This window comes from Heterodontus francisci, chromosome 6 (assembly GCF_036365525.1).
Source record: "Heterodontus francisci isolate sHetFra1 chromosome 6, sHetFra1.hap1, whole genome shotgun sequence".
Classification (NCBI taxonomy): Eukaryota; Metazoa; Chordata; class Chondrichthyes; order Heterodontiformes; family Heterodontidae; genus Heterodontus; species Heterodontus francisci.
Window position 1 is genome coordinate 15,435,703 of NC_090376.1, and position 13,397 is coordinate 15,449,099.

Genomic DNA, 13,397 nt, shown 5'->3' on the forward strand with positions numbered 1-13,397 from the left:
CTTTGCTTAAATCTCCTACCCTTCCCAATTAATTATCTCTAGCCCTAATTCTCTCCTATACCTCTTCATTCCTCTGACTCTGGTCGCTTTGCCCCACCAATGGTGTACCTTCAGCTGTCTGGGCCCCACACTCTGGAATTCCCTCCTTGAAACCCCTCAACCCCTCAACCTCTTCACCTCCCTCTCATTTTTCTTTGAGAATCTCATTAAAATCCACCTCAGTGACGAAGCTTTGGTCACCCTTTCTAATACCTTCAATGACTTGGAGTCTGGTTTTGCCTGACGATATGTCTGAACCATCTTGCGACATTTTTCTATGTTAAAGTAGCTTTATAAATGCAAGTAGTTGTTCCATGTTTTTCCAGTTCTCTCCTGGCTTGTCTTGGCATTTTTCATTTCTCGTTTCTCATTCAATACTTCTGTCCCTCACTGACTTTACTGCTCTCTTTTTGTACTTGCTGTCCGATCAAGAGAGGATTCGAGTTATGTTAGGGACAGGTATGCCTGCACTATTTAAGTTTGAGATTGAATATCAAGTAGTTTTGCCATGACTTAGGAACAGAAGTACGGCTCCCTTCTTGCAGAGTAGGCTCACTTCCCTCTTGATCAAGTCGAGTGGGAAGAAAATGTAGGCTTGTTGAGTAATAACCTCAAAGGGAGCTTTATATTTGAGGAAACGCAATATGCTTAAAGCAGCAGAACAAGCCAGGTTTCAGTGTTGTAAAATAATATACAAAACCAACGTCTCTAGATAGTCATGCATTTGGGTGAGATTGAGAACTTTAGAGACTGCAGCATATTCAGTCCAAATGTGTCTCGACAGGTGGTTGCTGCTCAGCCCTGGCAGGCAGGGCGCCTCAGCCTCCCCTGGTCTGCTGCCAGGAGGCCGCCTCCAGGAAGCTGAACTGTTCCCCAGCACCTACTGGGACCTGGATGCCGACTGGAAAACCCAGTCGGCCTCCGACAATAAGCCTTTAGTTTACTTACTGGGTTACCTGCCGCTTACGGGCGTGTAGCCCTGCCGTTTCTCCCCCACCCCACCATCCCACCTCTGGGGAAAATAGCCTAGAAACCAGGGAACCAGCATGCAGGCCCGCAGTGTGAAATCCTGCCCCTGCCGGGCCGGCAGGGTCTAAAAATCCAGCCCCGTGGTAGGTACTGATAATTAGGACTGTTGCCAATAGCGACAGTTGTATAAAAAATCCATTGAGAAGACTTCTGTCGTGTGTAAACCATAGGAGTTTACTATGCAGTTGGAAAATATAGTCCTCTTGTGACCTCCTGTCAATTTCAATTGCCTTTTGTGTTAAATAAGAAACACTCTAGGCAAGAAAATATTGCATGTTATTGTTCCTAAATGCAATTTGACGTATTGCGTGGAGGCCTTAATTGTTGCAATTAAACAAAAAAGTTGATTTTATTTTTGGCCTCATTTACGAGGCTTGATGCTCCAAGGCTGGAGTATCTGATTCAGACAGAGACTTAAATTCAAGTCGTAGAATCTATCTCCCTTTCTACAGCACCTCCACTTACAAGAAGCGATAAATATCTACCATGGAAAAAAATAATCAGGGGCTCCAAAGACTTGCATGCCTATATAGTGAATCATACGTTATTATATTTACCAGTGTTTATGTAATAAATCTTTTAAATGGACATTTTAGGTGCCCTTAAACTGAATTCTTCCATGTGTGAACCTAAGACAAGTATCCTAATGTTACACCACTGAGGCTTAATGGAACAAGTCTTAAGCCAAGCGCTGTAACAACTCACCGTAACTGCTTTGACGGCCATTCAGTGCCTTTACGATTTACCAACTAAACAGTAATTGCAAGATGATGAACATTTAACAGGTAAAAGGCTATATAATGTTGAGATGGAAAAGTTTATCTATTTTCTGAATCCTATATCAAATTAGTTTCTGCCGCCCCCCACCCCCGCCGAATTTTCCCTTGCCTTTCTTTCCTGAAGATACTGAGGTACACTTTCATGGGTTTGGATGGGAGATGGCAAAGGACCATTTTACCATTGGAGAGTGACTATCAATGCTGAATAGAACCCTGCCTCAGTACAGTTGCTGGGTAGCAATCAGGAACCGAATTCGTGGAACATTTTATTCAGTAACACTCCTCCATCTAGCTCAACACAGACAAGGTATCAAACTCGGGATTCTCCAATCCTTTAATGTTGATGCCACAGCATGTTGTATCTTTATCGAAACTTGTGGGAGAAGAGAATATCAATACTTCAGCTTTACATAACATTTGATAAGCTACATCAAAGATCGTCAGCGTATTGTATGTATATATTGTTACACTGATCCAAACCAAATGGTGAAGAATGAAGCTAGACACATCCTTTTCTTGACAGTCATTTTATTCACAGAATGCAGCATTACATGTGTCTGCCTTCTGATTCTCTCCCCACCCCGTGTCCCAGCAGGCTGTCTCTATATCTGCTCTAAGTCCTTAATTAATTAATTACAGTAGAGAAAGAAAATGTTGCCGAGGAGAATACTGAGATTCAGGCTACTAGGCTAGATGGGATTGAGACTCACAAGGAGGAGGTGTTAGCAATTTTGGAAAGAGTGAAAATAGATAAGTCCCCTGGGCCAGATGGGATTTATCCTAGGATTCTCTGGGAAGCCAGGGAGGAGATTGCAGAGCCGTTGTTGTTGATCTTCAAGTCGTCATTGTCGACAGGACTAGTGCCGGAGGACTGGAGGATAGCAAATGTTGTCCCCTTGTTCAAGAAGGGGAGTAGAGACAGCCCTGGTAATTATAGACCTGTGAGCCTTACTTCGGTTGTGGGTAAAATGTTGGAAAAGGTTATAAGAGACAGGATTTATAATCATCTTGAAAAGAATAAGTTCATTTGCGATAGTCAGCACGGTTTTGTGAAAGGTAGGTCGTGCCTCACAAACCTTATTGAGTTTTTCGAGAAGGTGACCAAACAGGTGGATGAGGGTAAAGCCGTGGATGTGGTGTATATGGATTTCAGTAAGGCGTTTGATAAGGTTCCCCACGGTAGGCTATTGCAGAAAATACGCAAGTATGGGGTTGAAGGTGATTTAGAGCTTTGGATCAGAAATTGGCTAGCTGAAAGAAGACAGAGGGTGGTGGTTGATGGCAAATGTTCATCCTGGAGTTTAGTTACTAGTGGTGTACCGCAAGGTTCTGTTTTGGGGCCACTGCTGTTTGTCATTTTTATAAATGACCTGGATGAGGGTGTAGAAGGGTGGGTTAGTAAATTTGCGGATGACACGAAGGTCGGTGGAGTTGTGGATAGTGTCGAAGGGTGTTGTAGGGTACAGAGGGACATAGATAGGCTGCAGAGCTGGGCTGAGAGATGGCAAATGGAGTTTAATGCGGAGAAGTGTGAGGTGATTCACTTTGGAAGGAGTAACAGCAATGCAGAGTACTGGGCTAATGGGAAGATTCTTGGTAGTGTAGATGAGCAGAGAGATCTTGGTATCCAGGTACATAAATCCCTGAAAGTTGCTACCCAGGTTAATAGGGCTGTTAAGAAGGCATATGGTGTGTTAGCCTTTATTAGTAGGGGGATCGAGTTTCAGAGCCACGGGGTCATGATGCAGCTGTACAAAACTCTGGTGAGGCCGCACCTGGAGTATTGCGTGCAGTTCTGGTCACCGCATTATAGGAAGGATGTCGAAGCTTTGGAAAGGGTGCAGAGGAGATTTACTAGGATGTTGCCTGGTATGGAAGGAAGGTCTTACGAGGAAAGGCTGAGGGACTTGGGGTTGTTTTCGTTAGAGAGAAGGAGGAGGAGAGGTGACTTAATAGAGACATACAAGATAATCAGAGGGTTAGATAGGGTGGATAGTGAGAGTCTTTTTCCTCGGATGAGGATGGCAAACACGAGGGGACATAGCTTTAAGTTGAGGGGTGAAAGATATAGGACAGATGTCAGAGGTAGTTTCTTTACGCAGAGAGTAGTAGGGGCGTGGAACGCCCTGCCTGCAACAGTAGTAGACTCGCCAACTTTAAGGGCATTTAAGTGGTCATTGGATAGACATATGGATGTAAATGGAATAGTGTAGGTCAGATGATCGGCGCAACATCGAGGGCCGAAGGGCCTGTACTGCGCTGTAATATTCTAATTCTAATTCTAAACAATACCTATATATCTTTAACAACATAATTAACCTACATTAACATATATTCGCTATCTGTTTTGCATTATAAAGTTAAGACGTAGTTTTCCTCCTTTCTACACGACGTGGTGGAATTTAATGTACTGCACAATCTCTTACTCCAACTTTATCTTTGTCAGCACCTTAAAACTGTGGCACCCTTTACTTCATTCCTTCTTTCCTCCCTCTTGGACTCTTCAGGCTTTTTTTTAAACTCATGTTTAGTGTCTCCCAATCACTATACCCTTATTTGCTGTGTTTCTTTCGATCTTCTCGGCTTTGGTGGCATCCTGTATTTGACTGGTCCTTCTCAATAATGTAGTTTCTCAACAAAAAATAAAATATCTGGTAGAGGAATTCATATAATCTCATAAACCTCAAGTAACATTTCAATGGTATTTTACTTATCTGAACTGATCTGAGAATGGATTAATGCCTTTAATTCATTTAAATGTGTCAGTTGTGGAATTGTTTTGTATTGAATATTGTAACAAACCATATTAATGAGAAAAAGCAACATCTTAAGTATACACTGGGTAGTTGTCATCTGCATATGCTATGTTTGTTAATTGCTTTAAAGATGTTTAAAAAATCAGGTGAAAAATTTACTACAAATGCATAAATAGGCCATCTCCAGCTTTAAACTGTTACCACTGTTATTTTCACTTATTTGCAAGAAACGCTGCCTCCTAAGCTGAGATGGGCTTTTAAACTTGCAATTGGAGAAATACTTTTTAAAAAAAAAATTCAACTTGGAAATTAGTGTTTTTTGTGTTATCCAGCTTTTTTTTTTGCAAGTCAGGATTGTTTATCAGACAGCAGCCAAGTAAGATGGTTTATTTTAACTGTAATGCTGGTGGTTTATTTTTTAACACCTTTTTACATAGGCTGTGACTATCAGTTTCCAAACATTCATGTGAAAGTAATTTAAAGCACATTTCTGAATGTTTACAAGCAATTAATTTTTTTTTTCAGGTAACCAGATGGCCACAATCTGAGTTAAATAGCTATTTTAAGGTTTAGTGAATCATGGTCCTATATGGGTATACATCATACTTTCCCAACAGTGTAGCATACTTTTATTTTACTTTGAATATAAATGGTCGCAACACTACCAGAAGGCTTTGGAGAGGGTACAGAAGAGGTTTACCAGGATGTTGCCTGGTCTGGAGAGCATAAGCTATGAGGAGAGGTTGGATAAACTCGGATTGTTTTCACTGGAACGACGGAGGTTTACAAAGTTATGAGTGGCATGGACAGAGTGGATAGTCAGAAGCTTTTTCCCAGGGTGGAAGAGTCAGTTACTAGGGGACATAGATTTAAGGTGAGAGGGGCAAAGTTTAGAGGGGATGTGCGAGGCAAGTTCTTTATACAGAGGGTGGTGAGTGCCTGGAACTTGCTGCCGGGGGAGGTGGTGGAAGCAGGTATGATAGCGACGTTTAAGAGGCATCTTGACAAATACATAAATAAGATGGGAATAGAGGGGTACGGTCCATGGAAGTGCAGAAGGTGTTAGTTCAGACAGGCATTAACGGTGCAGGCTTGGAGGGCCGAATGGCCTGTTCCTGTGCTGTACTGTTCTTTGTTCTTTGTGTGTCCTGCTTAACTTATTAAGTAAATTAGATAGAATATACAGCACAGAAACAGGCTACTCGGACCAACCAGTCCCTGTTGGCATTTATGCTACACTCAAGCCTCCTCTCATTCTTCCACATCTAACTTTATTGGTGTTCCCCTTTATTGCCTTCTCCCTCATGCGCTTATACAGCTTCCCCTTAAATGCATCTATGCTATTTGGCACAACTACTTCCTATGGTAGTGAGTTCCACACTTTGCCATAAAAAAAATTTGTTCTCAATTCCCTGTTTAATTTCTTGGTGACTATCTTATGTTGATAGTCTCTAGTGTGTCCTTCCCCACGAGTGGAAACTCTGTGTCTATTCACAAACTTTCAGAATTTTATAGACCTTTATTGGCCACCCCTCAGCCTTCTCTCTTCAGGAGAAAAGAGATTCAATCTGTTCATCTTTTCCTGATAGGTATAACCTCACAGCTCTGGTAGCGTCCTTGTAAATCTTTTTTGCACCCTCTTCAGTGTCTCCACATCCTTTTTATAATATGGCGACCAGAACTGCTCACAATACTCTGAGTTGTCTAACCAAGGTTCAGTGCAAGTTTAGCATAACTTCTCTACTTTTCAATTTTGTTCCTGTAGGAATAAAACCTAGTGCTTGGTTTGTTTTTGTTATTTTTACCGCCTTAATTTTATTGAAGATGTAACGTGTATGTTAGAATAAGATTTGAAGCTATATGCAGATAAATTGCATTGCAGCTTTTCTTCCCAACCTGCTGGCACAAGATATAACTTTGTAATGTTATTTAAATGCTTGTCACATTGTGGGTCATTTGTTCTACTGAATAAATAGTACATTCTGCCGTTTCATTTTACATTAGTTCCACTGTACCTTTGCACCACTGTAGTTGGGAAATGCCTTGCACATTCCCTAAAAGCATGTAGTAATGCGCAAAAAAAAAAAACCCATTCCAAAAAAAAAGCAGAATTTTTTTTTTCAGTAGCCATTTTGGTACCCCAAACATCCCACTATAGGTCCCTAAATAATAAAAAAAAAACTCTAAAAACACTAAATATGCCGGTGGGGAAAAAATCACAAACTTCCCTAGAAACATTCTTATCCTGCCGTTTCTGCTTCAAATAATATACATCGCTAATATTTCTGGTGGAGAAATCCTGGTGGCATAATTTACAATTAGATCTAAGCCAGCTCGGAGGGACTTCAAGAAGCATTTCTTCACATAAAGGGTAGCGGTAATCTGGAATCTCTTTTTTTTTCTTCCTCCCCCGCTTCTCCCCCGCCCCCCTCTGCCCATGCTGGGTCAATTGAAATTTTCAAAACCGAGATTAATAGATTTTTGTTAGGTAAGGGTATAGAGTTATATGGAGCAAAGGCAAGTAAAAAGATTGAGGTATAGATAATCTATGATCTGATTATGACTGAATGGCCTAATCCTGTTCCTGCTGCCTTATGCTCTTTGTTTTAGTTTGAGACAGTCTTTGGATTGTAATAATTTCTGAGCCTCCGCTTGATAATTGGCATGTTTTTGGCTGGCCTGTTTCTTTTTCCTCTAGTTTGTGCCTTGAAATAACCATGAGCGATGGCATGGGAGATCTAGTGATATATTTACAAAAAGGAAATAGAACATTTAACTATGCTAACGTTCCATTCATATTAATTTGTGCATAATTTCATTTCTCTCACGAGCCTTTCAATTGTTGAGTTAGTCTTCTAAATAACATTACAGGATCTGTTACTAGCCAATAGTAGTATTTTAGAAAACTTTAATGCATTTATACATGTTCAAATGTTTAATGTTTACCAAATCTGTTGTATGGGAAGTAATATTTTTGATGCATGTAACATTTTTTTTATTTTAGAGACCTCATAAAAAAGCTTCTGGTTATTGACCGGACAAGGCGATTAGGAAATATGAAGGTAAGTAATCACCAAATAACATTAGTTTCATCAAATTTTATTTGAAACTGCAGATTTGAAAGTTGATGTACACAGTGTTGAGCAGTTCCCCTATTCTATCGAACTAATTTTTCTTCAAAATCAATCATTGCCTTTCATTGTAGGGTAAGCATCAGTACTGTTTAAGGGAATTGTATTGTCTGAATTACTACATGATTCTTGTACACTTAGTGGTTAACCTTTATTTCTGTTTTCTCATGCAGTTTAAAACTGCTAAGCCAAGGTGAGCTGAGAACAGATGGTTTGAGTAGATCCCTCTCTCTCTCCCCTCTCTCTCTCCCCTCTCTCTCTCTCCCCTCTCTCTCTCTCCCCTCTCTCTCTCTCCCCTCTCTCTCTCTCCCCTCTCTCTCTCTCTCCCCTCTCTCCCCTCCCCTCTCTCCCCTCCCCTCTCTCCCTCTCTCCCCTCTCTCCCTCTCTCCCCTCTCTCTCTCTCTCTCCCCTCTCTCTCTCTCTCTCCCCTCTCTCTCTCTCTCCCCCCCCCCCCCCCCCACACACCCAACTGACATTTTTGGTGAGGAATGCTGTCTGCAGCCCATACTTTGTCACAACACTACTGAACAGAATTTCTTGATAGTACAGCAGATTCTTTCCACTTTTATTTTACTTCCAGACTATTTCTGACCAGTTTACAAGAACACGAAATAGGAGCATAAGTAGACCATATGGCCCTTTGAGCCTGCTACGCCATTCAACATGATCATGGCTGCTCTTGGGCGTCAATTCCACTTTCCTGCCCGCTCCCCATATCCCTTGATTCCCTGCGAGACCAAAAATCTATCTATCCCAGCCTTAAATGCTTTTAAATTTAAAACCATCAAACACAGAAACAAATGAGGACAAATGAACAGATGTTTAGATTTACTTGTTCAAAATCAGAATGAAAAATTATCTCGAATTCACAGTGACTCTTATCTACCATTTCAGGAACCTAATGCAGGAATCATGCCAAGCTAGGAGAGTCAGAGACATTCAAGCAGACAGTGCAGAATGAGCTGGACAAAATATGCAAGTGGTTAGAGTGTAAGATGAAATTTAATACAGGAAAATGTAAAACTTTGAAACGAAAAATAGGTAGCACATGTATTGAAGAGTGAAGTTGAAAAAGACATGGAATCCTTGGAGGCTCAGTGCTCAAAATGTCCAAGCTCAGGAGAGCAGCACTTAATAAATTCAACAGTAGAATACAAGTTAGAGAAAGTCATGATCAAACTGTACAGGGCTTTGGTTAGACCATACGTTGAATGCTAGGCTTAGTTCTAGTTACCAGGCCACAAGGGAGGCCTTCAAGCTCTGGGGGCAGTGCAGAAAAGAGTCAGTGCACTGACTTACCAGTCTTAGAGCTTTTCTTAATGAGGGAATACTGGGACATTTGGGCTTTTCTACTTTGGAAGGAGATTTTTATCAAGGGGATCTTCTAGAAATGTGCAGTATTGTAAATGGTATGGAAAAGGTAAATCTGGAAAATTACTTAAGAGGTAAAGTGAGAGTAGAATAAGGTGTTGCAAGTGTAAAGACAAATTTCGGACTGATATGAGGAAGTTCTTCACACGGTGATCAACAACTGGAATGGAAGTGAAAACTCCAGAATAATTTAAAAACCAGTTGAATGCTGCATTGGTAGAACTTTAGGAGCATTCTGAATAGATGAAATAGTCAAATGGGCCTCGTTAGTGATTATCTTGTGAACTCCACTTTCTTCCAAAAAAGAAAGTTATCACTTGGATGATGTGCCATAGGTGCAAGCCTTTCATTTAGGAAAAATTCTTCAAGCTATGGATTTTCTTTTAGGTCATTCATTACTAAGTAGGCAGAGTGAACTAAGTTAGCTTAACTTGGTGATTGCAATCTCACCTCTTTATTCATAGATTGTAGATCCAAGCCCTAATCCAGGATTTGAGCAAATAATTCTAGGCAGACATTTCAATGCAATACTGAGGGAGTCCTGTCTATTCAGGTGATCATATGATCCCATGGTACTTTTCAAGAAGAGCAGGGAGTTCTCCTGGTGTTCTGGTCAGCATTCATCCTACAACCAACACCACAAAAACAGTTCAGTATGTTATTCATCTCATTGTTCTGTAGGCAAAAGCAGCACAGCAGGTGACTAGGTAATTAATTGACTTTGTAGCACATTACGACATGAAAGGTACTATATAAATGCAAATGTGTCCTTTTGTTTGTTCCTTCCTCCTGGTGATAGTCCAAGTCAGGGTAGTGCCCAGTATCAAAAGTTTTAGTTCACCCATTTTGTGTTGGGATTACTACAACGTGTAAAGTCTACTTAGATTTTTCAAAGATATTCAGTTTGCAAGTATGAGGTTTCCACCCGGCCAATGCCTTATTTTTCTCTATAACCTTCCATAGTTAGGAGCTGTCCTACCAGTTATTGTGTTGCATTTCAGTGTCTTTCTATTTGGCATCTCAGTGCTGCTTGGTTTAGGATTATATATAGTATAGTGGGGGAAGACCAGGTGATTATGCAAAATTCTGAGACTAGTAATTATCTTGTATAAATAATTCCAGCTTTTAAAAAATTGTCAAGTGCTTTTTAACAAAGGAACTTCAAAGAAACTAAGCAATATTTGTTTTGTACTAGTGCTATTTGTTTTATTTAAAATTTTAGAACTCACTTATTACCAAAGAATAACAACATATAACACTTTTAACATAGAAAGACACCCCTGTGAGCTTCACAGAAGCATGAGGAAAATGGACGGCAAGTCAAAGGAGGAGAGATTAGGAGGAATGATGCAAATCTTGGTCAAAGAGGTGGGTTTTAATGAGGATCTTAAAGATGGTAAGGCTGAGAGGTGCAGGGATAGAATTCCTGAAGTTGGGGTGTAGGATGCTGAATGGGGTAAGGGAGAGTGGGATGTGCAAGTAGCTGGAATCATAAGTACAGTTCAGGGTGCAGTTGTAGGTTTGGAAAAAATGAGGGGTAAAGCCCTGGAGGGATTTCAAGAAGGGCGGCGCAATGGTTAGCACCGCAGCCTCACAGCTCCATGGACCTGGGTTCGATTCTGGGTACTGCCTGTGCGGAGTTTGCAAGTTCTCCCTGTGACCGCGTGGGTTTTCGCCGGGTGCTCTGGTCTCCTCCCACAGCCAAAGACTTGCAGGTTGATGGGTAAATTGGCCATTATAAATTGCCCCTGGTGTAGGTAGGTGGTAGGTATTATGGGATTACTGTAGGGTTAGTATAAATGGGTGGTTGTTGGTCGGCACAGAGTCGGTGGGCCGAAGGGCGTATTTCAGTGCTGTATCTCTAAATAAGTAAATAAAAGGGCAAGAATTTTAAATATGAAGCATTGAGGGACAGAATGCCAATAAGGATGAGAGGCAGGGGTGAAGTGGGTAAGAGGGATTTGGTGCCGAATAGTGTCTGAGCAGCATATAGTTTTAAATGAGCCAAAGATCAGAAGGACCGAAGGTCAGCAAGGAGAACCATCGACTCAAAGTCATAAAGGAATGTATGAGAGTTTTTATATCTTGAGGCAAGGGAATGTATGGAAGCTTGAGATAGGGGAAAGTAGTCTGTCTTGGTGATGAAGAGTATATGGGCTCAGGATCATATATACCAACTCTATAATTACTAAAGTTGACTGGATGTGCCTATGCACCATGAAACAGAAAGATTAGCATTTTCCAGTGGTACAAATAAAAACAAGCTTAAAAAAAAAAGATAAAGGCTAATTTGTCGTCTTAGTTTTTGATTGATGTTGGGTATGGTTCTGTAGTAAAAGATCATCAGTAGAATACCTTAATGTAAAACCTCATGGTTTTCATTATGTTTTAAGAATTTTTTGTGAAACATAAAATGGTTGCTTAATGGAACTGTCGAATCAAACTTGGTTATATAGATGGCCTTTTACAGTGGACTTTTTCCATTCCTGTAATTTAAGTCGTCTTCTTTCTTCTTCTTTGGCCTCCTTGTCTCAAGAGGCAATGGGTAAGCGCCTAGAGATGGTCAGTGGTTTGTGAAGCAGTGCCTGGAGTGGCTATAAAGGCCAATTCTAGCGTGACACTCTTCCACAGGCACTGCAGATAAAATTGGTTGTTGGGGCTGTTACACAGTTGGCTCTCTCCTTGTGCTTCTGTCTTTTTTCCTGCTAACTGCTAAGTCTCTTCGACTCGCCACTCTTTAGCCCTGCCTTTATGGCAATCCGTCGGCTCTGGCGATCACTGGCAAATGACTCCCACGACTTGTGGTCATTGTCACAGGACTTCATGTCGCGTTTGCAGATGTCTTTAAAGCTGAGACATGGGCGGTCGGTGGATCTGATACCAGCGACGAGCTCGCTGTACAATGCGTCCTTGGGGATCCTGCCATCTTCCATGTGACTCACATGGCCAAGCCATCTCGAGCGCCGCTGGCTCAGTAGGGTGTATATGCTGGGGATGTTGGCCGCCTCGAGGACTTCTACGTTGGAGATACGGTCCTGCCACCTGATGCCAAGAATTCTCCGGAGGCAACGAAGATGGAATGAGTTGAGACATCGCTCTTGGCTGACATACGTTGTCCAGGCCTCGCTTCCTTAGAGCAAGGTACTGAGGGCACAGGCTTGATGCACTCGGACCTTTGTGTTCCGTGTCAGTGTGCCATTTTCCCACACCCCCTTGGCCAGTCTGGACATCGCAGTGGATGCCTTTCCCATGCGCTTGTTGATTTCTGCATCTAGAGACAGGTTACTGGTGACAGTTGAGCCTAGGTAGGTGAACTCTTGAACCACTTCCAGAGCGTGGTCGCCAATATTGATGGAGTGTTTCTGACATCCTGTCCCATGCTGTGCGTTTTCTTGAGGCTGATTGTTAGGCCAAATTCGTTGCAGGCAGCCGCAATCCAGTCGCTGAGTCTCTGCAGATGCTCTTCTGTGTGGGATGTTAATGCCGCATCGTCAGCAAAGAAGAATTCCCTGATGTGGACTTTCCGTACTTTGGTCTTCGCTCTAAGACGGGCCAAGGTTGGACAACCTGCCATCTGATCTTGTGTGGAGGAAAATTCCTTCTTCTGAAGACTTGAATGCATGTGAGAGCAGCAGTGAGAAGAAGATCCCAAACAGTGTAGGTGTGAGAACACAGCCCTGTTTAACACCACTCAGGATAGGAAAGGGGTCTGATGAGGCACCGCTATGCTGAATTGTGCCTTTCATATTGTCATGGAATGAGGTGATGATGCTTAGTAGCTTTGGTGGGCATCCGATCTTTGCTAGTAGTCTGAAGAGACCACGTCTGCTGACGAGGTCAAAGGCTTTGGTGAGGTTCATGAAAGAGGGGCATCTGTTGTTCGCAGCATTTCTTCTGTAGCTGGCAAAGGACGAACAACATGTAAATGGTGGATCTCTCTGCTCGTAAGCTGCACTGTGCCTCAGGGTAGATATGCTCAGCCAGCTTCTGGAGTCTGTTTAAAACGACCGGAGCAATTTAAGTAATCTGATCATAGTACATATGAATTAGGAGCAGGAGTAGGCCACTCAGCCCTTCGAGCCTGCTCCACCATTCAATAATTTCATGGCTGAACTGATTACTGCGCATTTCCACCTACCCCCTGATAACCTTCCATCCCCTTGCTTATCAAGAATATATCTACCTCTGCCTTAAAAATATTCAAAGTATACTGTAATTCCTTTGTAAGCAGTATGCAAATATAGTAAGTATGGAGCAAATCTAATAAAGCAGTTGAGAATTGTTACCAGTAC

General features: G+C 41.8%; 1 protein-coding gene across 4 annotated transcripts in view; it reads left to right on the plus strand.

The window, feature by feature from the left end:
* The window catches only part of prkx (protein kinase X-linked), a 178,499-nt gene that overhangs the window by 133,103 nt on the left and 31,999 nt on the right, over positions 1 to 13,397 (plus strand). For 3 of the 4 annotated variants that reach the window (XR_010975185.1, XM_068033143.1, XM_068033144.1), the window contains exon 6: positions 7,608 to 7,665. Coding sequence is in view for 2 of the 4 variants with exons in the window: in XM_068033143.1 (XP_067889244.1) it covers positions 7,608 to 7,665 (58 nt within the window). In the remaining 2 variants the exon portion in view is untranslated. Of the gene's footprint in view, positions 1 to 7,607; positions 7,666 to 10,375; positions 10,474 to 13,397 lie in introns of all 4 variants that reach the window. The other variant, XR_010975186.1, reaches the window with a different exon arrangement.